This window comes from Tachypleus tridentatus, chromosome 7, assembly GCF_004210375.1.
Source record: "Tachypleus tridentatus isolate NWPU-2018 chromosome 7, ASM421037v1, whole genome shotgun sequence".
In the NCBI taxonomy this organism is placed as follows: domain Eukaryota; kingdom Metazoa; phylum Arthropoda; class Merostomata; order Xiphosura; family Limulidae; genus Tachypleus; species Tachypleus tridentatus.
The window spans coordinates 140,983,200-141,009,998 of NC_134831.1; the positions used below are offsets into that span (position 1 = coordinate 140,983,200).

The 26,799-nt window shown below is 33.0% G+C and overlaps 1 protein-coding gene across 1 annotated transcript; it reads left to right on the forward strand.

The window, feature by feature from the left end:
• The first annotated feature begins 568 nt into the window (after positions 1-568).
• LOC143256752 (E3 ubiquitin-protein ligase TRIM71-like) lies at positions 569-14,452 on the forward strand. Its single transcript, XM_076514400.1, has one exon. It carries the CDS (start codon positions 1,606-1,608, stop codon positions 3,919-3,921), a length of 2,316 nt encoding a protein of 771 aa, XP_076370515.1. The 5' UTR covers positions 569-1,605; the 3' UTR covers positions 3,922-14,452.
• The last annotated feature ends 12,347 nt before the right edge of the window (positions 14,453-26,799 follow it).

Genomic DNA, 26,799 nt, shown 5'->3' on the forward strand with positions numbered 1-26,799 from the left:
AAGAATGATAGTTAGTATTTAGTGTGGATGGTAGATAGTATGGTGTTGTTGACTGACTGCTTTCTCAGTGAAGATTAAAAATAACGTCGTTAACTCAGTGATGTTGAGAAACCCACTTGTAGAGAAATATATATGTTAACTGTACCATAATTATAAAAAATATCAGCAGCTATAGATTTTAATCTTACATTTTACACAACTCACATTAAAATTACAATGTAATATATACATACACACAAACATACATATATATACGTGGTATTATTCTAGAAAGCAAATAATTGCCTATTATAAAATTATAAAATATTATTGCATATATATCATTAAAATTACTTTATAGATTTTAACATAGCATAATTTTTATATCAAGCGCCTTAACACTCATTTCGAAAATTGAAAAGTATTAATATAGAGTAAATGTTTATTTTGTGAATGTTTACGCTTTAATTGTATGCGGCAGATTTGGCATGTTGGCCAGTGCTATTTAAAACTTTACTTGTGCTTCCGCTAGATGGGGTAGCAATTATAGCCCTGACTTTGTCTTCTGTTTTCTAGAATAAGTCTAACCCACCGTACGAACCGGATTTGTTAGTTAGGGACCAGTGAGGAGAGAAGGTACGTGAAAAGACGATTGATTTGTGTGTTTGTTGTGTAAAACGAGAAATTATACTTTAATAAGTTTTGAAATTAGGGAACAGATGCTTCTTCATGTTATAAAAATCGTCGGTTGATCACGTACTTTCAGGTATGAGTGTCACTAAAAAATATGTGTTAGATTACTGAAATTGAACGTCATTAATAATGCTAACTGTTAGGCTTACGTATCACACCGCGAGAACATAAGTTTTAGCTTACACTGCGTAGATCAGGTTAACCAGCAAGGCGTACATTGACTGTTCTGGAAAATCGTGTATGACAAACACGGCGAGTAACGAATATATCATAATACACGGATAGATCGTCTTAATATTGTAACTGCGTACCAGTACTTCGAAGTTTGATCGTCTGGATAACCACCTTCCAAAGTTGAGTACCACTTTACAATGCAAAAGTCATATTAACAGTAGTAGTATTATTAGCATGTCTGCAACCAGTTACAAGGACCTACTACAAATCGATGTAAGAGTAGGCTTGAGTTCACTGATAAGTTTCTCCTGAGGCTTTACCAAAATTTAAAATTAACTTTAAGAAACTTAATATTTAAATTTAATTGATATTTCACTGTGGGCCCTTTTTTATGTACATTATTTTCATTATAAATACACAAGGACTTTTACCCTTAAAAGAAAGATAGTAGAAGTTGTCAGGAAATGTCCAATATAACTTAATTTTTTTTTTATCATGAGTTAAAAGCTAAATAATGCTACTGAATTGATAATGTTATGGATATTTGAGACAACTGAGAGCAATGTTCTTTGTGCAAAAAGTGTTTGGAAGGAAGAAAAGTACAACTGGTACTTCAAAAAACATGTACATCAGCTCATGAACTTTCACGTTGGCATTATAGTAAATCATCCTTATGAAACCAAATTTGTAAAAGCAAATTTAAGTCATAAGTATCACTAACTAATCTTAAAAAGAAGTAACAACAAAAATTTGTTTTAAATGAAGATCCAAATGGCCGCTGCCTTTCCCAGTACTCGGGGTGAAAATTCATGCCCATCATTTATTTGCCCATTATGCCTAACTCGAAGCCTTGAGCCCAAAATTTTGCCATGTTTACATACATTTTGCAAAACCTGTCTTGAGCAGTACAACCAAAATAGTCAAGAATCCTTCTCTGGAAATTTTAAATGTCCATCATGTCAACAAAAAATATCCCCCACCTCAGAAGATTTGGGGTTGGATACTATGTCATCCAATTTGTTAATCAGCAATATACTGGAAGTAGTTAAGGAAGAACTTGATTGTGAAAATGGCTTTGATGGTCAAATATCTCTGGTCATGTGTAGCTGTTGTGAAGAAGGAAATAAGGCTGTGGGTCGCTGCCGTGATTGCAATGAGCTTTTATGTGAAAACTGTGTCCGGGCACATCAGCGAGTTCGACTGACAAAAGAACATTATATTGTAAGATTTGCCAATGATGTGTCACAACATCGAACTCCTCCACCTATTCCACCAATTGGAAGTCGTCCCACTCACTGTTGCGAGTTGCATCAACATGAAGTGCTTCGATTGTTCTGTGATACTTGCAATGAACCATTGTGTAGGGAATGCACCATGAAGGAACACAGAGGTCACAGTTTTATTTACTTGCAAGATGCAGTACAGAATTCAAAAACTCTTTCCATTAAGTTATTAGCTGATGCAAAAGCAGGATTGAGAGCAGTGGAGGAAAGCATTGAAATAACACAACAAATGGCAGAGAAAGTTGAGATGAGGGCTCAGAATGTTGCCACTGAAGTTCGTGCAACAATACGGAGACATATGAATGCCCTTGAGGAAAGGGAAAGAGATCTGCTTCAACGTGTTGAAAAAATTCGCCAAGTGAAAGAACGATCATTGCATTTACAGATAGATGACTTAAGAGTAGCATTATCGAAAATGGCTCAGATAGTGGAATTTATTCAGCAAGTGCTTGAATCAGGATCGGATATTGACATTCTGAAAGCTAAGGACAAAGCTCTTACAAAATTACAGGAGTTGAGGTACTATCGAAGCCATTTACAGCCTCATGAAGATGATAATATTCTTTTCACTCCACCAGATAGTGCCCTACTAAGTGCAATTAGTGCCCTTGGTTTCATAAGTAGTAGTGGTTTTGCACCAAACTCTGTTGCCATGGGTGAAGGTTTGAAGCGTGCTCTTCGTGGTCGACTTTCCACATTTACTGTCCAAGCTAAAGACCATTTTGGTGACACTCGCCTTGTAGGTGGTGACCCAGTTCGTGCAGTTATTCAGAGTCCTGATGGGGGAATTTATCGAGCTGAAATTGTAGATAATCAAAATGGCTCTTACTTAGTGAGCTATCGGCCACAAACTGAAGGCCACAATGTAATATCTATAACAATGCGTGGCATGCATATTCAGCAAAGTCCCTTTACTGTTATGGTACGGTCTGGTAGAAACTACAGTACTGTAGGACACATGTTATACACGTTTGGAGGAGATGGGGATGGAGATGGTCACTTATGCCGGCCTTGGGGTGTTTGCACTGACAGGGAAGGTCATATTATTGTGGCTGATCGCAGTAACAACCGCATTCAAGTTTTTAACAGTGATGGATCCTTTAAACACAAATTTGGATCACCTGGCTCACGTCCTGGACAGTTTGATCGTCCTGCAGGAATAGCTGCAGATTTGCAAAGTAGGATCATTGTTGCAGATAAAGACAATCACAGGATTCAAGTCTTTGCTTTTAATGGTACGTTCCTATTAAAATTTGGTGAAAAAGGTAGTAAAAATGGTCAGTTCAACTATCCTTGGGATGTGGCAGTTAATACTGAGGGACAGATTTTGGTATCTGACACTCGTAATCATCGTATTCAACTATTTCTACCAGATGGAACATTCATTAATAAATATGGATTTGAAGGTGCACTATGGAAGCATTTTGATTCTCCTCGTGGTGTAGCTTTCAACCCCGAGGGGCATATGGTAGTAACTGATTTTAATAATCATCGCATTCTTGTGATCCATCCTGATTTCCAATCAGCTCGTTTCCTAGGGACAGAAGGATCCAACAATGGACAGTTCTTGCGTCCTCAAGGTGTGGCTGTAGATCCAGAAGGGCACATAATTGTTGCAGATTCTAAGAATCATCGAATCCAGGTTTTCCATCCAAATGGAAATTTTCTTTGCAAATTTGGGACACTAGGAAATGGACCAGGGCAAATGGATCGTCCTTCTGGTGTGTGCATCTCACCAGATGGCCTAATCATTGTGGTGGACTTTGGAAATAATCGGATCCAGGTATACTAGCTGAAGGTTTTTTTATGTCAAGCTCATAAAAATATTAAATTTTGATAATGCTAAACAGGAAATTCTTTTTTTATGGATGACTAAGATGTGTTTGAAGTTAGGTATAAAAAGGTGAAGAAATATTTAAAAGAACATTTTAGAGATTGTTTTTTTTTGTCCAAGAATTTCAAGCATGAACATGTTATTTGTATAAGAATTCTATAATGTTTATATAAATGCCTGAATCATGAGTAAAAACTAAAATGAATTCAAATTTTTAGTAACAGTGTTGAATAATTATCAGTTGAAATAATAAATTTTTAATTTTGAAGGATATGATATTTGCAAATTAGTGTATCATAGTATTTGAATATTGAAAATCTTTGTTTTGGTTTATGCAAATACTAAGAAAGTGTAATATTGTTTGTAATTGGTAATTTTATTAGTTTTTAGCTTGCTGAGGATGAATTAATGTAAGGTTCCAGTTTACACTGTATGAGGTTTATAACATTGGCAGAACCATTTACAACTACATTTTCTAAATGATTAAAGAAATTTAGAACTAATAGCTAAATTATTTGACATTAGTTATAAGCATAAGAAAAAAAATAACTGAAAAGTTTACTATTTTCAGTTTATTGGCTCAAAAAGTAATTTTTCCTTTGCAAAATATGCATATGTATTTTGTGTGTGCACTATTTCTCACAATGGAATTTTAATAAAATGTTGTTGTGTATTTCATTATGAAGATAATTGGGGATTTTTCCCTTAAGTTCCTCTTTACCTTGAAAATGTATCCTGTAACACATTTTTTCTGTGGAAAAATGTATTTCGAATGTTTCATCCTCAATCATAAGGTTGAATACTTCATATTCTGTGTGTGAAAACTAAATGTGTATCCTATAAAATTTACCTCGTATCTAATACTGGTTCCTCTCAGGGATTTCTTAAGAATGTATTGTTGACTTACAGAGGTTTTCTAGAATGTGGTGTTTCATTTGATATGCAGCTCAAGTGGTTATTTTCTTTTTACTATATCTCATAGTAAGCCAGTTTTGTTGTTAATAATGTCAAATAGAACTTCATTTTATAAAGACTCTAGTGTTATAATTGAATTGTATACAAGTAATAGTACAAAACTGGATTCATTTGTAGTCTTAACAGTCTTCTAATTTACAATTGCAACCCAAGGAATTATACCATATATTCTAAGAAAAATACTGTTTTGTAACATAAATGTCACATTGAAGTGTGGGGTAAGTTTAGTGTGTGTATGAATGTTTTTGTGAAGACAGTTTTTAGTAGTTCAAGTAATAATTGAAAGTTAGAGAAAATATCACATATTTTTAGGGCTAATTGAACTTAATAATTTGTTATAGTAAGTATTTTCAAGCTATATGAAAATTTTGAAGATATTGGTATTATACATTTATCATTTTTGGAGTTTTCTTTTTGTCAGGATACAGTATAATTGATTATTCAACAAATTGTTCTTGCATTTACAGATTTTCAGAAAAAGCTGTCAAACTATCTAATGCATAAACAGTAGTAACTCCTTCAGTTTTTCAGAATACATCTCTCTTATCATGCATTAAATTTATATTTTATGTAACTATTCACAATTTTGTACTTTACTACTTATCTAATAAATTCTGCAGAACATGTACAATTTAAAAAAAGATTAAAATAGATAGAAATTTATTTAATTCTCTAAGCCAAGTTTTGAAAAGTGTAGGCATATTAATAATAAAAGTTTAAAGCTCAGTTCTAAATTGTGATAATACTTGACAGTTTAAAAGTTTCTTTTTATTTAATAATGACAGCTTATTCCTGCAGAAGAATTTATTTGATATGTATGCCCATTTAGGTACAAATTTAAGAGTTGTGAGCTGTTGTGATACTTAATTTTTGTCTACCATGAATGGCTTTTTTTGCTTTGTTATTCAATTTGGTTTTTTGACAAGTGGACAAAATTTTGAAGGTGGAAATATTCCTTTTTGTTGTGACATGCTTGAGAAAATGTGGCCAGTAGAGTCAGAGTAGTTTTTTTTTTTTTAAGTTGTTTTATGATATTCCCTAAGTATTAATTTACTGAGTAGAAATTTAATAATCTACTACCTCAATAATGTTCTGTACAGGTACTTGAAAATATAGTGTTCAGTTGAAGCTTCATGGTGTGTATACATATAGTATATTGATTAACAAAAAGAAAATGAGTAAGAAAAACCTGCAGTGTGTCATTTATTATAATGGATCATATTGTTCCCCTTTTTGTTCATTCTTTCTACCTCATTTGTATTTAGTAACTTAAAAAGTGATTGTTTTATTTTCAGAGTATTGTGATTCAAATTTGTGAAATTCTGATATTTTGAAGATCCCTGTTGTTTTTACTTTATATTGATTTAATATGTATTTCAGTCTTTTTTTTTTTTCCTTGTATGTATGAATTTTCAGAAATACTGATATATTTATAAAACAGTTTTCCACTTTTGATTTCTTAATATGCAAAAACTTTTTTAATAGTGGCATGCATTGAGGGATTATTTATTGGAATTCCAGGAGAAAATGCAAGTTTCACTTGTCAGTACATATTGTGACCAGTTATTTTCCCATAAGATGTGTGGGATAATGCTTAATTACATAGAAGAGAAACATGAATGGTATACATGTGTGTGTGTGATGTGAGCTTCAATGTATTAATAACATAAAATATTAATACATATTAGTGTAAACTGAAGATGTGACTAAAATGATTAAAATACTACTATAAGGTACAGCCAAAAAAAAACTTGAAATATAAGGTATTTTAACAGTTTTCTTTAAGAATTTAAGTATGTTTAATAATGATTTTTTTTCTTGCAAGTTCAAATGGTTTTTATGTTTGTGATATGATAGCTTGCTTAGATAGTAATTTAATTCATCCATTGTGGCTGGCTGGTGTGTATTTCCCAGTGGACTGGGAAATACATGCCCCATCCTCAGTGAGTGGGTTAATAACCAATAATGTTAGTTTGCAATTTAGTAGTTTCAGTTAATAGTGAAAAGTGTTTAGAATTATATATTATGTGAAGGCTGTTATGGTACAGAAGTGAAAGACCTTACAGAAAGTGAATTTTTTGGGTACCTAGCCATCTGTTCTTGTTGGGTTTTTTTTTATGAGTGTAAAGTAATATTTATAGGAATTTTTTGAGTGTGTATGATCTTATGTAGCAGCATATGTTATAGTGTGTGATAAAAATATGAAATGCTTCCTGTTGGGAAAAAAATATCCCACTTGTGACCACATTTTGTTTTCCCCTCTGTCAGTCCAAAATATTTGTAGCAGTTTAGAATTCCTTTGTCCTTTTTTTTTTTCTTGTTCTTTTTACCTGGATATAGTTGTACAAAAATACTTTTAATTCTTTGAACTAAAATTTTGATACATTGTTTAACCTTTTAAGTTATCCAGAACTTTTCATATAGTGTGTTTACAAATAATCCAGGAAACTTCTGTGCATATGAAGTCTTATTTTAGAAAGCCTTCCATATGAATAAGCTGTAAACTGTACGTTATTTACCCTTGCATAACCTACCTAAAACTGAAGTGTTTCCTTTAAATTAACACATTATTGTAAAGCCGTATCAGTGCTGTAATGAACTGTCATTGTAATCATCTTCAAACATTTAGAAGAAAAGTAAAAAATCTTTCCTCATTATTTGCATAGATAGATCAATAGTACACTGTTTCTGTTAAAGTATTTAAAACAGACTGCATGAAATGGTTTTTCATTAGGGTTAACTCTCTCACTTAAATTAGTAGTAACATAGACTTAGTTTTAACCTCAAACATGATGTCAGCTGAAATAGTTTATTATTAGTATTATCTCTTTTATCTCAATTAGTAATAACATAAGACTTACAGTGTTGACTTCAGACCCTAATGTCATCCAAATGGCTTTGTGGTTATATTGCTTTTGTATAAGAAGAAATTAAGTGAATTTGAAATTATTATTTTGTCATTTTTGGTGTATTTTGTGATTGTCAGTTACAGTGATATAGGTTTGTGAAGAAAACTATCAAATAACCTCTTAAAATCACATTGTCTTGTAGAAAGAGGTTTTCAGCTTCAAAATTTTCAATGCATTTGAGGAAAAAAATCTCTGGCTGTTATAATTGCTCACATCTCTTATTAAACTGATTCTGTGTTGATCATACTAGGTAACTGACTTGTAGTTTTATTGTGTGTTTCCACTATTAGTAATAGTTCTTAGGAGAAAAACTTGATTTGTGAAAAACTAGGACAAAATATGTATTTATAATTGTACTTCATTGAGCAGGTTTTGAAAAATCTAGACTTTATATATCTATAGCCTGAAAGAAACTAAGTTACTTGTGGAAATTTTCACGTACCTGTAGAAGTACAAATTTAGGTTATTTAGTCTAGAGGAAAAGTTTCATAACTAGTTTATTGCATACAGTGTAGTTGTACTTTCTGTCTTATCCTCACCAGCACAGAAGACTATTTCTAAAAAGTGGATGATGTTATTAATAACCCTTGATTTTTTTTAACCTTTAACAGTGGAATTGAGACTATTGGGGAAAATAAATTACTGTAAAAAATATCAAGATGAAATGATACTCTTTCATTATCTGAAGAATATATTTATATGTATGCTTTTCAAATGAATGAATTCAGGTAATTAAAGACTATTATGTTATGCCCAACCTCATTTAGCAGAATGAAATGCTAATAGAAATCTTAGGTATAAACTGATGTCATTGATCTTCTATGTCAGTGTCTTTTCTAATGTTCCTTAATAAAAAGTTGGAAGAGAGAAATACATGGTTAGTTGTATATAGTGTCATCATGTCCAAAAAAGTAGGGCACAAGTATGTTTACTATAAATTTTTCAAAATATTCTTCATTAAATGATGTTGTAAATCTTGTTTTGAATATGAATATTTAAATCCTTGAAATTTTGACTATACCAGTCATATATGCTGTTTGTAACAGATGTCACTGATTGTATTTATTTTGTTGATGGGTGGTGTCATCTAAGGCCTTGTATAGGTTCCTTCATTGTCAGCCTCAAAGCAGGCCAAGGCATCATCCATATTAGTTACTAGTGTTTACTGCTCCTCATATCCAAAAATCATGGACCACCAAAGATTCTCTCTACCTCATCTGTTTCCTATTGGCACCACCCTCAACAATTATTGTGATTGGTTAATTGCTTCACCATCTATGAAGATGTTGTAAATGTGTTACTTTAAAGTTCACTATAGCTCTTCCAAAAGAGCTTGTGAAAGAATATTTGGTGTTGGTTAACAAAAATAAAGATGTGTTCCACTTAAATCTATAATTGTTTGTGTGTATGATTAAAAAAAAAAAGTCTTAAGGTGAAAATAGTGTGTCCAGAAATTCACTCAAATGAGTAAGTCAAGGTTGCTAAATGTTAGAAAAATTTTCTGTGTTCTAAATGGTTTGGGGTTGAGTGACTATTCCCATCATGGATAACTGTTATATTTCTTGAAAAGTCAAATATTCGAGAAAAAATATCTAAACTGTGTAAAGGTGTGAAACTTTTATTTAGGAATATAACATTTAAGCTCAATGTCTAACTTGAGTTGCAGGGGGAGATTTGTTAGTTAAGAAATCCCCCCTCCCCTTTTGCCCAAGTAATGCTGTTACCTTATGGTACTGGTGACTTTAAATCAAAATTGGTGGAAAAGGTATTTTAAGGTTTATTTTGTTTTTGTAAGATTTTGGTGATTGAACATGAAGTGGTTTAAGTAGAGCTAATAAAATGTTGCAGGATGATGTTTTGAGAATTTTAAACATTAGGCCTAACTCTGTAATACTAACTATGTGTTATTGATATACTTTTTGTGTGTAGCTGTGTTATATATTCCATTTGTGCAAGTAATTTACAATGTGTAATAGCACAAAGTATAATGGGTTATTGTGTGATGATTATATGTATAATGTGACATAATCAAACTGTTTTGTGTGTTTTTCGTGTCTTTAGTGTATTACTAGTTCCAGATGGTAAACGTAAACCAACCTACAATGTATACGGGTTTTCAAGTATGTTTAACATTAGTCTCTCTCTATATTATAGCTGGGTACAACCCTAACTTGATTCAGGTGGTCTTCGTTCCTGCCTGGTGTTTCGTTATAGTCTTATTTGCTACCAGTCCCATCTCAAGCTCAAGGCTGCCTGGTCCGTTAAAAGGCATCGTGTTAACTTACAGTGCTTTTGAAGCTATCACTATTACACAAGTTTTCTGGCCGTAGGCCGACATTCAATGTCCTACACTTTCTCAAGGGGCAGTGTAACTGTATCTTAAATATCCCTTGGAATTGTGGGATATTAACATGGCAAGCCGTCAAACGGTCTCACTCTGATTTGGTCCGGTACGTTCTACAAATTGCTGTGGTTTCAGGCAAATCTTCACAGTTATTTCATCCTAGCTGTCTTTGGTACATTGTATTTTACTTCAGTAGATAGCCCTCATGTGGCTTCTTGTTTAAAATTGTATTCATCGGTATCATCAAGGGGTGACATCCCACCTATGTAACCCTATTAATTTATAACAGTGCAACAGTGATTTCTAACGTTATTATTTCGTGGTGCAGTGAATAGACCTTTTCAGAAATGTCAAAAAATGGTCCTCTTCTGATAACTTTCTGTCACATAATTAAAGTGTGATTAGAAACACAAATCCATTTAGTGCTACTCATGAAACTTAATGCCAAATGATTGTGCTGTGTTATCATTGCATAATAATTTTATACTTGGCCCATGGATCTTTAATTAATTTAATGTCTCCAATTAGTGTAATTGAAAACTGCTTCAAAGGTAAATAAATTGTTTAGTGACCTGGTTTCAAGGTCGAGAGTATAAAATTACTGAAAATACGATACACAAGAGGAACAGGGTATATTACGAAATATTGTTTTTGTTATGCAATCAAACTCGTTATAAATATATTATCTAAGATAGTAATAGTTTTTATAAAAACATAAATGCATCAGCAAGTTCATTTCTAAACTCGCACTGATTCATATTTTATACAAATGTCATTTTATAGGTTTATGAATATTTAAAACAATGCTATTTGTGGGATAAGTTTAGATTGACAATGAAAGCGAAAGAAATTGTATACTTCAAATTGGTAGCTAGCTGTACATTTACGTTAAAAGTTACGAAAAGTTGTAACGCGCTTTGATGTAACTGGATCCGATTTAAAATCGTTTACAACGAAACATTTGTGCAGAGAAAGGTATATCTTTGGTGACTTCTGGCATATTGTTCCACAAAATAAGCATGGGGTTTGGCTAGGACTAGATCAAAACTTTTCGAGTTTTGTCTTGTTTAGAGACTCGTATTCTTCACACAACCACCTTTCAATGTTTAGAGATACCAAAAACAGTGCTATAGGGTGAGAACGCTTTTGAATCTTATAACGGAGTTATTTTTTTTTCCTGTGAATGTGATTTTATGTTGAATTGCGATAAACGTGTTTAACGATTATGTTTTGTGGTTTGAATCAATTTAAAAAATATCAAGAATTACTGTGTGCTCAGAACAAACTCTAATAAATATATTTCATAATTATTTAATCGAGAAAATTATTTGCTTAACTGTGTTTTAAACTTCGTCATCAACATAAAACTAGTTCAACCTAAACATAATGAAGGAAACCACAAAAAGAAAGTGTGAAAGCTAGGGTAAAACATTCAAGATAGCAAAAGCAGTGCATGCAAGTGAAATATACGTAATACGTATTTGCTTTCTGAAAAGAGAATCTCAAGAATTGTTATCTTTGATATTTCTGGAGTTTCACGCATGTATAATATTCACATGTAACAAATGAAGAAATCATTCATGCCAGACTGTTACCTCTAAACATTAATACGAGTTGGAAGTACTGCAATCAAATAACTCATAGCGGAACATTTTAATTATATACATGTCGATTACAGAAGATTAGTATCCCATTGAAGAAGCAGTGTAAAGCATAATGTATTAGATGTTACTGTTGTTTAGTACACATATGAATGGTTGCAAACAGAATTATTTACTGTATTTGTTCAAAAAAAGAAGCCAAAATTTTACTGAGTTTTCTTTATTTTTATCTAATGATAACCACAACGTATAATCCAACCGTAGGTCATATATTTGTTGATCAACATTGTGCTGCAAACACACCCAGGTTTATAGGCGTAAATTTTATGAGTCGTCGTTAGTACATGTGAATGTCGCCATTTAACTATATTAGGGTATAAAGAACATTAATCAGTCATAAAAAAAAAAAAGCAGCTTATAAAATTTTATTTGGTAAACGTAGAACGAATACCAGTGTTATTTAAATAGTGGCTATACTGACTGTTGATCTTATATTTGAAAATATACTCCCTTGGGTCGTCGCAGATAAAATTCTGGTACTCAAACCTCGATGCAAACTTTTTGTCCAATGTTGTGCATTCAGTTTGCAGTTGTCAATATCTACATAAAAAAAGTTAGGAAAAGTAAACGCGTATAAACTTGCTACAAAAGTTTAATCTGTTAACACCATCCGTACTATTATAGTGAAGATTATTCTATATAACTAATTTTTGCTGTGTTAAAACGTTGTTTTTGAAATGTGAACAGAATCGATAGGAAACATGTTAACCAAATTCACGAATTAATTCATTTTTGCTTCTTTTTTAACGTGGTGAGAGTATCTGTGAAGATTTTGTCTGGAATCATTGCAGTTATTGTCAGAAATCATGGTAATGTTACCACCATACACCTTTCAAGGATTTTGTTCCAGTCGTGAATGACCGTTTTATCGTCCTTTGATTTATGTATTAATTAATTTGTTGCCAAATTCACGGCATGAAGTATACGACTCAGTACCAGGTTACAATGGAATCAAACTAGGTTTTGTTTTATAAAGACTAAAATAAAATTGGTGCGAAAGGTTTTTCTTCCTCCGTCGTGTTGCTGCCACGATCTATAAGATGATAGTGCAAAAAACAAAACATAATGCGTGCCAGTCTTCTGTCATTTTTATTGGGTTTTGAACCCGGATGGCCAATAGGTCTTTTTGCACTAATATTAATTTTTTAAGTAAATTTATTCTGATTATATTTTAAACTCGAAATAAAACAATAACAACAACAAAATAATAGAGTAAGGTATCGTTGAAACGTCGGCTATGTGAATGTTATCTTTAACAGAGAAACGACATCCAGTCAGTTCTCAGGGATTTCTGGATTGCGAGTTAAAAACTCACGATTTTCTTAAGTGGTGCCAATTGTTAAGATTTTATTGGAGCCGACGAAAGAGATGAGATTGCCCTCTTGAACCAATAAAAATGCATGTGGTTAAAGTCGTGCCAGGGGTTTGATCTAAGAACCAATGCCCTTCGGGTACTCCTCTCTCTATCCTTCTCATGTCCATCTGTCTGAAGTCCGAATGCTTTGCGCATGATATGCTGACGTATACGCTTGCGTATTAAACCTTCGGGCGTTTCCTAATTCCAGGAAGAAGAGAACTCCTGCCTAGCTCTAGAGTACAGTAAAGATCACGTTAGTATTTTCGAATTGCTGCAATTACTCGTAGAAATTTTTAGTGAATTGGCTATAGGTTTTATTACCCGCCCTTTTATCATCATCGATAGTGTCTAGCTTTTCCAGGAAAATGTTTCCAAACAGTTGTATCCGTTTAAGAAATAACTAGTTGTTATCGTGTGTAAATCAAGTACAACCTGAACAAGCGAGAAGTTGATCTCGATAATTTTGAATTAAAACATGCATTTTATAGGCTGTATTAATGTGATGGATATTTTGATTATTCCAGTTTCTAAAACCGTACCTCGAATCAACATCAATAAATTGTTTGTTGTTAAAAATAGTGTATTTATATAGACAAAGCTTTCGATCACTATACGTATTAATTTTGTGTTTAGGATTACTTTAAGTAAGATTGTTAATTCATTTAAAGATAAAATTCAATATTTTATATGTAGTTGTTTGTTTGGTGAGCTGATGTAATACAGGTAAGAATCACCATTTCTGTCATTTTCACTTGGAAATACATATGCCAATTGCTAAGAACAAATGTTTCTTTGGTATAACTTTTTCATTGCTTTTCTTATTTTATTAATAATTTGTGTGAATAATCGGAAGTATGTTGTGAAAAGTTTTTATTTGGTGTTCTCTTGTACTAGGTGCTCACTGTTAATGCATGTGAAAGGGGGTATCTAGTCTGTAAGGGTATATCTTCATACCTGCTAAATTTATGCGCACATTACGTTGTATGGAGTTTGCGGACATTCCTATGATTTTATTTTTGTCTTAGTTCAGGGAAAATGTATGGCTAGACTAGAACACATGTTACAGAGTTGTTTGTGTATTTGTGGTGTAACAAGATTTACGGGTCTATCTGTGAGGGGCCACTTGTTCCGCATAATTGTTGTTCAGAGGAGTTCTTGTGTAAGCGAGTGGTCCCGCTGTCCTGATACCGTTAATGTATCGAAATGTTTATTGTGGATAATAAAGTTTATCTCAGATGTCTGACGTAGCGGTTTTGTCTGCATATTTTTTTCTACTGTTCCTACAGTTTAGGATGTCTTGTTAGGGAAGTTTTGAAACCGCGTCTTATGCCTGCCACAACATTCAAATCAATGTTATCACTCTTAAATATATTTTCCCTCAGATATATATTAGCTGACTTCTTAATTTGGTATAACAATGTTTTGCTACAGGTTCTTGAAGACTTGGTATGCTAAATGTATGACATTGTGAAACAAGTGTTACCAAGCAATATATTAGTAAACACTTGGATAAGACAATCGTTCCCGCTGCTGAAAATCTAGCCCCAAAATCGTAACACAGGTACTTTAATTTCTCTTTCAACTTGAACATTTCAGTACCATCTCCTCTTACTTGTATAGGAAAAATGCTTTTCTGAAACACAAAATATGGACTGGCAAAAAAAAAAAAAAAAATCGTTTGTACACTTTAGTAATGAGGAAAATTAAAGGCTGGCTGTTTTTTTAAATGCCTTAATGTCCGATTTAGTTTTAGATACTACCGTCACAGAAAACTTAATGTTTATATCACAGTTTTCTCAAGTTCAAGCTAAGAGGCATAGGACTTAAAACACGAAGTACGGTTGTCACATCCCAAACGCATACTTTACAGCTTCTAAAACTTTGTCCGGAAACAACGGTTTTAAATGGCATAAAACGTATTTGTATAATTTACAATATACTTTCAACGTGTATAGGTTTGATAAATAATATTTGTCATGAACAGTTTTAAACGTATAAAATGAGAACATGTAACGAGTTTTAAATTCGTAATGATACTGCGGTTGAGTGGGTTATATTAATACCGTTTTGGAGCCTTACCATGCCTAGTCATACTGTGCCTGACGGCCATGTATCTGGATGATAACCCTTTAGCGTTGTTTGGTAAAAGTTTCCGATGCGTGGCTGATATGTCCAAAGTACATCACACCTTCTTAGTGCAGTTAGTAATCAGTATGGTGTACAATAACATCGGTTTTCCGTTGCCGTTTTCAAAAATCTGTAGGCGCTGCGGTATGTCGTCGTGTAAAATAGCATGAATACGTGTTCTGTTTTCCACCTATAAGGGGTATGCAAAATTTGAATGAAATATATCATGGGAAGCCTTATCATTATAACTTGTATCCTGATGGCCTCGTTTACAGACGGAGATTTCTTGATTATGTTGCTTGCAGATATTTGGGACACCTAAACGGGTTTTTCCGCTGACTTTTGTGTTTGTGGATTCTCACCTGTTACAAGATTCCACATATTTACTAGCACGACTGAGACATAATTTTTAGCTGGTCTCTTTTTGGATTATTCTGGTTCCTTCAGTTGTTCGATATCCCTTTGTTTACAATGCCATTCAAAGAAAATTTTAAATCCAGTTTATGAACACATGTTTATGACCCCAAAGCAATGAATTTTCGGTGTCATCAAAATATATGTATTTTAAAGACGACTGGTATGGATATTTTAGCATTTTAACTAAAATAAAATATAGAACAACCTGCAGTTTTTTATTTCAAGCTGGTTTCTCGTCATCACGAACGTTAAAAATATAGTTTTTGTACAAACTGTTCTGTGCAATTTTGTATTGGCTGTGAATGTCACCTGCCCAACTTCCCTATTACAAGTACATTCCATGTAACGTACTCAGCCCTGTGTTTTTACATTTCGAGAAGTGTAATAGTAACATCACTGTTCAAATTCGAAAATCGTTCTAATCATATAACTATTATGTTCACATTGGTTGTAAAAAAATAAACACTCTGGGATATTGTATTTGTAATAATCGGTATTAAGAAGTTAACAGTTAAAGAATAAAGTGAAAACTTTTGAGAACACGTTTTTTTCGTTTTTTCTTCAAAACATGTTCAAGAAATTTCCCACGTTGTACTCTTTTCTAATTACACAAAACGGACGTTTAAAATATAATATTTTGTTATGGAACCAGTATAGCAAGAGGAAATAAAACCTCCGTATCTAGTCTAACAAGGTCTGTACATTATGCTATATTTCTGTATATTTTTTTAAAGTACGTAATTGAATTGTTTGAATTTCTTTATAATTTAATAGTGGAATTATCTTGTACAAAGTTACTGAAATAATTAAATTTAAAAATGTACTTTTGTTTACATAGAACTGAAAAATTAATTAGGTAGGGATTTTTCTCGAGATCTTAGTTGCTTTAGCTGATTAGATTTTTTTTCAATACCACACACTTTTAATCTGTCCTCTTCTAGTAAGTGGAGAAACGAGTAATACACAGAACAATAACTAGTAAAACTTTATAACGTTAAGTATAAAATAATCTACAACAATTTGTTAAATGTGTCGTGTTTCAATCTACATAAATATTACTAGATTCCAATCTGAAGAGGCCCGGTATGGCCAAGCGCGTTAAGGCATGCGACTCGTAATCTGAGGGTCGCGGGTTCGCATCCCCGTCGCGCCAAACATGCTCGTCTTTGCAGCCGTGGGGGCGTTATAATGTTACCGTTAACACCCCTATTCGTTGGTAAAAGAGTAGCCCAAGAGTTGGCGGTGGGTGGTGATGACTGCCTTCTTTCTAGTCTTACACTGCTAAATTAGGGACGGCTAGCACAGATAGCCCTCGAATAGCTTTGTGCGAAATTCAATAAACAAATAAACAATCTGAAGAAATCCACTTCAAATAGTCCATTGTACGAGTGGGTGGGGTTTTCACACCATGCTTTTTTCAAAGGATGAGAAAGAACTGTTTAATCATTATCCCGTTAGGGTTGGCACAAAACATTCGTAATGAATATTCATATAGATATATTAAATATTTCTTATGCTAATTCAACGGAAAACATACGTATATTTTTACATGCATTATAGTTGCAATTTCCGGTGACTCCCTGAACTTTCCAAATTAATTATTCAAGAACATACAGCTTTATCACTTAGTGTTCGTGAGATACACATCATTATTGTGATCAGGGTCTTAATATTTTATTTGGTTATTAAAGAGAAGATATTTGTATCAGTGGCGCAGCAATCGGGGTGGGGATCATTCTCCGCTTCGAGGTTTATGTAAGGAAGTCAAGTGGTAGTGGTCATTCTCAAGTAGAGAATTTTCCTTTCGGATCAACATAACGAAATTTTCATTTTGCAAAATAGCAACAACAACAGCAAGTTGGCTCGGCATGGCCAGGTGGTTAAGGCACTCAAGTTGAAATTTGAGGGTCGCGGGTTCGAATCCCCGTCACATCACATATGCTCGCCCTTTTATCTGTGGGGGCGTTAAAATGTGATGGTCATTCATATTATTTGTTGGTAAAAGAGTAGTCTAAGAGTTGGCGGTGGGTAGTGATGACTAGCTGCCTTCCCTCTAGTCTTACACTGCTAAGTTAGTGACGGCGAGCGCACATAGCCCTCGTGTGCCTTTGTGCGAAATTAAAAAACAAACAAGTATGAGATACATTTTTAGTTCAAGTGGGTTACTCGTCATCAAGAAACAAACAATTAGCTTCTAAGTTCTTACGTCTGTAATTAGTAAATGTTTCGTTACCTCAGGAATATGTTTTGTTTTCTTGTATAATACTATAATTTTTCAGGACTAAAATCATAAATAGTTTTAGAAACAGTTTGTAAACATATTTGTTGGTACCTTTTTACTAACCTTGTATATGTTAGTAATGCTTATGAAACATAAAATTGTTATAAATTTTTTAAACAAATCCATTAAGGATTTGAAGTATTTCAAATCATAAAAGTAATATATATGATACCATAAAAACTAAATTTTACATCTCATCTTAGGAATAGTGGTATAATTTGCAATGATATTTTATACATTTGTATTTACGAAGCTAATCCATATGTAATGGACGAAAAGGTCCATTAGTAATTATAAAAGTTGAATATTCTCAGCATGGGTCCTGTGTACGTCAATGGAAAAAGGAACATTGGCATTCATTTCGTATTTTACTTTAGTATGCATTATAAAGATTTGATGAAAAAATCAACAGTTATTTTCACCTATCCACAGAGCTTCTCATTCGATTTTGCTGGGTTGGCTAATGAAACAATTTTATGTTCATTTTTAATGTGTTTACAAAATTGGCCACGAATCTTTGTTCGATTTCAGATCTTATATTAATCTGTTTTTGTTATTGTTACATAAAACACTACAATATAAGTATTCTTGAGAAGAAAACTATCACATGTTTTTTAGATATTACATTATCTGATGTAAATAAAATGCAATGTCAGGTTTTGGAAACTAAAACAATCTTAACTCGTAACTTTTGAAAGTTAAAGTACTCCAAATTTAAACTAAAAAACAAACTCGGTGACAAAACGCTAAACTACTTTTTAAGTTGTGATTTTAAAAACATTTTTGGTTAATTAGAATACACACACACAACATAGAAATTTTTTCATGAAGGATTATATTTTTAAAAATTAAAATATTTGTAATGCGTTAACAAGTTTGATTTAAAAAAAATATGGCGAAACTGAATAAATCGTTATATAAAAATACATTATGAATATGTAATTATAACTTTTAGGTATCTTAATATAAAAAAAGATACCGTAATATAGAGCGCTTTTGAATTCGCATTATGATGTGAAAATTTATCGGATCTTATATCTGCATAATGTGCTAAACAATATCAAAATAACAGGTAAAACGTCAAGTTTATACCAATGTCATATCTGATTGTTCACAAATTTAGTTTCAAGTTGTTTTTTGTCAAAATGACTGCGATTCTATTTTTAATTGTTTTGACACCATAAAAAGTTACTCGGATTACCGCTTTACTGCAAAAACTGTTGTTGCAGAACTGTATTTACAAAGTTTTTGAAAAAAAGATGCCGACGTTTCTCGCGCTAAGATATTACTCTATTTTAACAAAGTTTTAGGTTTATAGTATTTAACGAGTCAAATTACATCTTTGCTGATAGTTTTACTCTCTTTTTTGTCAGTAAGCTTCTTTGCCTATGTTTTTAATCTTTGTAGAGTTTCCATTTTGAACTGCTGAGTAGAGAAAAAGCATCATCTGCCTGTTGCTGATAAAGGATTGGTTGTCACACTTGTAACGCGTGTGTGTTTTTTTTCGTATAGCAAAGCCACAAAGGGCTACCTGCTCAGCCCACCGAGGGGAATCGAACCCCTGATTTTAACGTTGTAAATCCGGAGACATATCGCTGTACTAGCGGAGGGCAGTAACGCAACCATGGCTTACAATTGGGGTTATGTTTCATAGCATCGCAAGTATTTGAACTAGGCTCTCCACTTCCGAAATTCGATGCTCTACTACCACAAGGCCTACCCAAGTCCAATTTTGGACAAGCCTTGCATTTGCCTTTCATTATAAAATGTTATTTTAATAAAACATTTTAAAGCAGAAAGCACACAACTTTTAAGTGGTGCCGTGAATAAAAATTATTTTTAATACTATACGTCGTAAAGACTTTTGAGTGAAAACCGATAAACAAAGATCACAAAACTAGCCAAGTAAAGTGGCTAAAACTTGATAGCTCATAAAAGTTCCCTATGGATTAACGGTAAGTTTACAGACTTACGTCGCTAAAAGGCAGGGTTCGATTTTCCCCGATGAACAGAATACGGGCAACCAATCGTGTAGTTTTGTGTTAAAACAAAAATCTCCAAAAGTGGTCAATAGGGAGGGGTCGAAAGAGGAATATAGAATATTACATTCTTTAGACAGACGCTCTTTGAATATTTCTAAAAATCCTTGTTGAATAAATAATAAATCTTAATGTTTAAATATTACTCTAATATTAAAGCCACTTATTTCATTCAAATCAGTAGATAACATATATTACATATTTAGAACACTAGTAGATAACAACATATGTTACTTACAATGCTAGAAGCTGGTAGGTAGGTAGACTATGTAGGTAGTAGATTGTGTAGCAAAATATTTTTCTGTACTGTGTTTTGTTTTTTTGTTTTGGAATTTCGCACAAAGCTACTCGAGGGCTATCTGTGCTAGCCGTCCCTAATTTAGCAGTGTAAGACTAGAGGGAAGGCAGCTAGTCATCACCACCCACCGCCAACTCTTGGGCTACTCTTTTACCAACGAATAGTGGGATTGATCGTCACATTATAACGCCCCCACGGCTGGGAGGGCGAGCATGTTTAGCGCGACGCGGGCGCGAATCCGCGACCCTCGGATTACGAGTCGCTCGCCTTACGCGCTAGGCCATGTCGGGCCTTCTGTACTGTGAAAGCTGTAACTTGTAAAATAAATAAGTAAACGTGACAATACTGTTGATTTTAACGGAAGTAAAATTATTTTTTTAAATAAATGACATAAGGAAAGTTTTATAGGGTTAGTAACCACGCATAACTGTGGATCCTTAATTTCGTGCTGCGCGTCCCATTATTGTAAAGAATCACAATAACCCTGGGGCCGTGGGTGCGTTATAGGTGTGATGGTCAAATCTTACCTTATGATGAAAGTAGTTCAAGATTTCGTGGTGGGTGCTGTTGAATAGCCTAGTATTTCAGTTCAGATGTAGTGACCAGTAACGCAGATATCTGTTATGGAACTAAGCGCAAATATGTGAAGCAAACAAATTAACCACGAATAAATTAATCGGTTTGCTAGAAAGAGAGATGCTTGGTGTTTGTTTAGAAAGGTCTTAAGAAATTTTAACAGCAAAATATTTTTTTTTGTTATTATTTATGTATAATAAAAAACTCGTGCTTCTCACTTCAGACATGTTTCATTAATTTACAAGTTTTGACAGATATTATACCAATTTTTATTTATTTTGTCATTCTCCTAGAGATTTAAGAAAACTAACTTTTTGCCCCTATAAAAGAAAAAAAGTAGCTTTTGCACCAATGGAAGTTGTTGGAATAGACTTTGAAAAACACCGGCATTTCCTGTTTGAGAAATCTTCAGTTTTCTTCAAAAGCTCTCAGACTTAAACTTATTTAAAATACATCCACTCCGATCACACCTTTACCAGAATGAAATATTTGAAACATTTATTTCTTTACACACTTTTTAAGCATACATTAATGATTTTTAAAATCGTTTGTAATTTCATTCAAAATTTGTTAATTCATCGAAAACAATAAAACACTAGCAACGTGTTTTTTACGCATACTATTTTGGAGATTTTTTGTCAAGATTATTGAGAAACGAGAATTATGATTCAAGAGATAAATAAATGGAAAATACAAGTATGTAAATCAATACCATTATAAAGGAGGAGATATAGAAAACAGTTTAAAAATGTATAGAAATAGTAATTTTCCATCATATCTAGTGAATTAGCTAATGAAAGGAATGCATGTTAAGTACAGTTTGAAAGAACATTCATCCACGAGTAGCTGGCTGGTTTTCTTGATGGAACCAGATTTATCAGTCCGTTTACAAACGATTGCATTATTGACTTCTCGTTTATCAGGAAGACTGTAAGTTATAGGAAATGATCTGAACCCTGCTGTTACCCAATTCCACACCGGATTATCGGTTCTCTTCTTAACTTGTAGCTGTGCAGTTTTGCAAACTTCTGACATTAAAGTCGCTGCTACCCTCTGAAGGAAGGAACTTGGAACCACATGGAAAGAAGCGGTGAAAGGGCGGAACATTAAGTAGAAGCCTATAACTTTAACTAAAGAAGAAACCATTTGTCAACCCATCAGTAATCACAGGTCGTCACGGGACACTAGTGCCTCTCCCTTTACCTCGGATCATTTTGTGTCCGAGGCAAACCAAGGCCATGGAACGAAAGAGAATTGACCAACTCATACTTCACTGGTCGCGCTTCCAGGAAAAGGAAAACCATGCACTTATAAGCAGCTGCAGTAGACCAGACCGTCTTCGACAAAGGGGGTCAGTAATGCAATCGTAACAGTATAACCAACTTCGACAAAGGGGAGGGGTCAGTAATGCAATCGTAACAGTATAAGAGCAAACAGGTTGTTTGCTGCCAGGAAGCTATTATATAACGAGATTTTTTCCTTTTTTTTTCTCTCTTGGAAATGACCCCAGCTGCATGTGCAGTGTAAATTCTGATGAACAAAACCAGTTGGTTTGGACATCATGAATGAACGTCCCTTAAAATCGTTGGCTGTGTTTGTAACTTCTTTTGGGAGAGCGTATTTTATAAATTTGTGAATGAACTTGGGTTCGTCCACATCCGCCACTGAACTAGTCACTTTGAGATTTCATTATTTCCGTTTGTTTTCGACACACCTTTTGTTGCGTTAGTGGACGTAAGTGTTAGTATTACCTCATCTAGTTTGCAAATTCAATGAGAATGTAAAATTTTGTCCCGGTCTTACAATTGAACGATACAATATCTCGAGAGAAGGACGTGTAAGTGTGTAGCGTAAAACTTTGAAAATTGTGTTAGTTAATACGATTTAAACTTTATACACTGGATGTTGACACTTATTTGGTGAATGAAATTTTCAGTTTTTGCTCATCTCAGACACAGTGAGTTGATCATAGTTTGAGATTCAGTGAAATGACTAGTTTATTGTTCAGTTTAGGTTGTAGGTTACAAATTAAAAGTGCTTCATTTTATCTTAGCGTCCATTCATCTTTCGCCGAAAAACCGAACTGAGTCTAAATATTCTAAAGTTTTTACTAGCAACGTCACTAGATCTCAAACTATGATCAACTAACTCATCACATCTGAGACGGTCAAAATTGAAATGTTCGTCTAATAAACAAGTATTAATGTCTACAGAAATGAAAAACAAACAACCTTATGTGGTACACTAGATAGAAAAATAATTCCCAGACAAAGTTTGTTTTGTTATTGTGTGAACCGATGAAAGTCGACCCATGAATTTAGCATTATGAATCAGTAGACTCACCGGTGTCCAAATGGGGGACTTTTAGACAAAAAAGATCGTACTTTAATGTCAAATATCGAAACAAAGTTACTTTTGAATATTTCGTGTCATCTTCATCTATCTCTATAGGTATTTGAAGACATCTACTTTGTAACTTTTGACAGTACACTTTTTTTCTGATCTTAGCTTGACAGTATGCTGTCACATGTAAGGAACATCTTGAAGAGAAATTAGACCAATAGTTTGTAAATTTGTGTCAGAAAGTGACATACGATTCGAGATTAACCCCAATAGTTAGAAATGCTATATATATAATAAATAAATTTCATATCTTGTTTACTATGTTACTGAAATGCTGTTCTCAAATAATTCTCTAGGCATCTTTTAATGAAATTAATCACATATATGCCACTGCCTTGAGGTGGGAATAGGGTCTGTGGATGTAATAAAACGTAACATGGTATGATCTCACGTTTTCAACATTGAAAGAAAACAATAAATCAATATTGAATCTACCAATGTGCAAGAAAGAAAAGCTACTTATGATATTTATAGGAAAACTGAACAACAATTTTCAGTGGAAAACGTTTTATTTACGTTGGTGTTTCCATTTTTGGATTGTATCGATAAATTAAGATCCAAATAGTTTCGGAAGTCACGGTAGGTATAGGAATAACAAGACGAAACGTTGAGATTTGCTGCGATCAAATGTGTGAAGAGTAGGTCACACCACATAATTGACTAGAAAGTTTTTTTTTCTTTAAATATATAAAGTGAGAAAATTATAAAGAAAACACATAACCATTCCGCAATTATCTATACATTTAATACATCGTGGGAAGATTTTTCTTACAATTTTGTTTATTAAGATTATCCACTAACTGTTATATGGATAAATGCCAGAACACAGAAAGCACTGAAAACGTTACTAAATTGTTTAAAATCAGTTCAGTAAACTCTCTTCTGTGTTTTAACGTAATTCAATAATTGGAGTTCAAAGTTTTTATTAACCTCTTAGCTGATTTTAGAATCTTGGTTTTACGTACGGGTTATATATATATATATATACATATATAGTATTTATTGTAATTCGAGAAGAATATAAGTCAAAGTTAAATGTGTATATTACATAACATCGCTGGTCAGAAAACGTGTTTCCTATTAAAATCAGCTTTCATAATTAAAGATTTTCAAAGTCAACACGAATTTTAAAATCCATTTTTAGAAAGAAAGAACTAATTACATTATTAATAATTTAATGTTGTTAATATGTTCCAGAGTTATTAGCCTATAATGCAGTGCAAGCTGGATCCCTGTCATGTCGGATTAAGATATTGCAATTACTTAATCAGTTTCGTATTGGTCTCCAATACAGCGAGCTAGATCAAATCCTCCCGAGGCCTAACTGTATCACTCTCGAATAGCATGTAATTACAAATATTCAGTGTATGTAGCATGCTTAATTAATTAAATGCTTCTACTTTGTGTAAATATCTTGTGTAGTCGTTTTAAACACGTTCGAATAATGTAAGGTGTATAACGCCCATTTAATGTGTTAATGATAAATTGGTTAATTTAACGATCTCAAAAGGTAATCAAATAACATTTATTATCCAGAGAACATCACTCCTTCACTTTGGGATAAAATACATGTGTATATCAAAGTATGTATATATATATATATATAAATATCTATGGAAAGTATTTGCTTTTATTGGTTTACAGTATAAATTGTTATTATAGACACATATTTACTCTCAAACCATCTATGATATTTATTCATTACTCACTTTTCATACCCATATTTTAAATATTATTACGGGGAGGATTAATAAAACATGTGCACACTACACTCTCCCAGTATCTTTGTTATAGCACAATCTGGTGTGTAGGGCGAAACCCCCTAGGTATTAATACCATTCATCCCCTTCCTGAAATAGGACAACAAGATGCTATCAGCATCTCAGTAAAGTAACACTTAATGAGGTTAAGAATACCAAACTTGTTTTGAACCATAACCTATTGGGCTATAAAAGACAATAAAGACGGTGTGTCTTCAAACTCAAAAGGGAGAGCAGTAAAGTACTTAACTAAATCGGAGTGTGACAAGTAAATGGAACAAATAACGCAAACTAGTAACTACATGGTGTAGCTACTCTGTCGACATAGATAGATTTAATTGAATAGATGGTTGTGTACTGTTAAGCATTGGAAAGCGTTGTGTTTTTTCTTTTTTAAAAACTTTGTTTAGTTAAAAGATTTACTTTTCAAGCTAGCTGTAATTGAGATAGTAAAGTTATCTAAATCAGTAAGATTTCCATAACTACTGAAATTTTAACCATGTTATATTGATATTTTGACGTTTTCACAAGTTTGTGTTTTGTGGCGGTGTTAAGTTTTTCCATTTTGGGAAGCTTTGTTGTTTTCATACATATAAAGGCCACATGAACTACCAGAAGGAAGACATTTACATTCAAATTTTAAAAATAATTGTTAATGTTATTTTAGGATAACATTGACATTTTTATTTTATGATATTTCCAATATAATATTCTTATTAATGATCTATTCAAACCCAATTAAAACAAACAAATGAGACATTATGATGGATCCAGGCACAAAAAAATTCCAATTTTCTTTTCTTCATGAACGAATAGATGGCGCTATAATAGAATTACTGTTAGCTGACGTATTCCTTTGTCACCAAGAGTTGACCGTTGCATGGTTGAGTTTAAACCGGTCTCGTTAAAAATAAAGCATACGACAATTTTTATTTTCTTTCGTTCTCAAGAACATGTTTCTTCTTTGTTTGAGCTGCATTGATTTTACTTGTGAAGTTGAAGTCAAGTGTGCCCTTTCTTTCATATTTTGATGATTCTACAATTGTTTTCCTTCTGGTTAACAAGGAAAGACATTTAAGGTTTTTTAATATCCTAATAGTTTTAATTTCATTTACATTTGGATACAAATGTAACTTATTTCCTTGGATGCATATTATAAATTCAGTTTAAACCTTTTATTGCTTCTCTCTGTATTTAATGTATTACTTTCAAACACAAAGGTTATTGAGTGAAAAAAAACAACAACAGATTTTCAGTTAAATAACTTTGCAAAATATGTAAGATATTATCTACTCAGATATCCGATTGTTTTACGAATCCCGTATATTCTCATGAACAAAGATTTGTAGTCAAATCCAACATCAGCATGCCAATATTACCCACGTATAGACTAGTGTATTATATATAAACCTGCTTGCTGCACACTAGAAACCTAATTTGAAACAAAGACCGCCTTCCGACTTCCCGCTATGTATATCATACACGTGTGGAAACTGTAAGGGATCCTACATTAGCAAACCTGACCGTACGAGCCTGTGAGCACGTGGAAGTAAGTATACATGGAAGCTGGCCAAAAACTCAACAGTCTTTTGTACCCAAGCATTTTAAAAACTGGTCATTTAATTAACTTGAAACATCTTCATTAATTACTCGTAATTTAGTTAATGTTCTTTTACTGAAATAAAATCT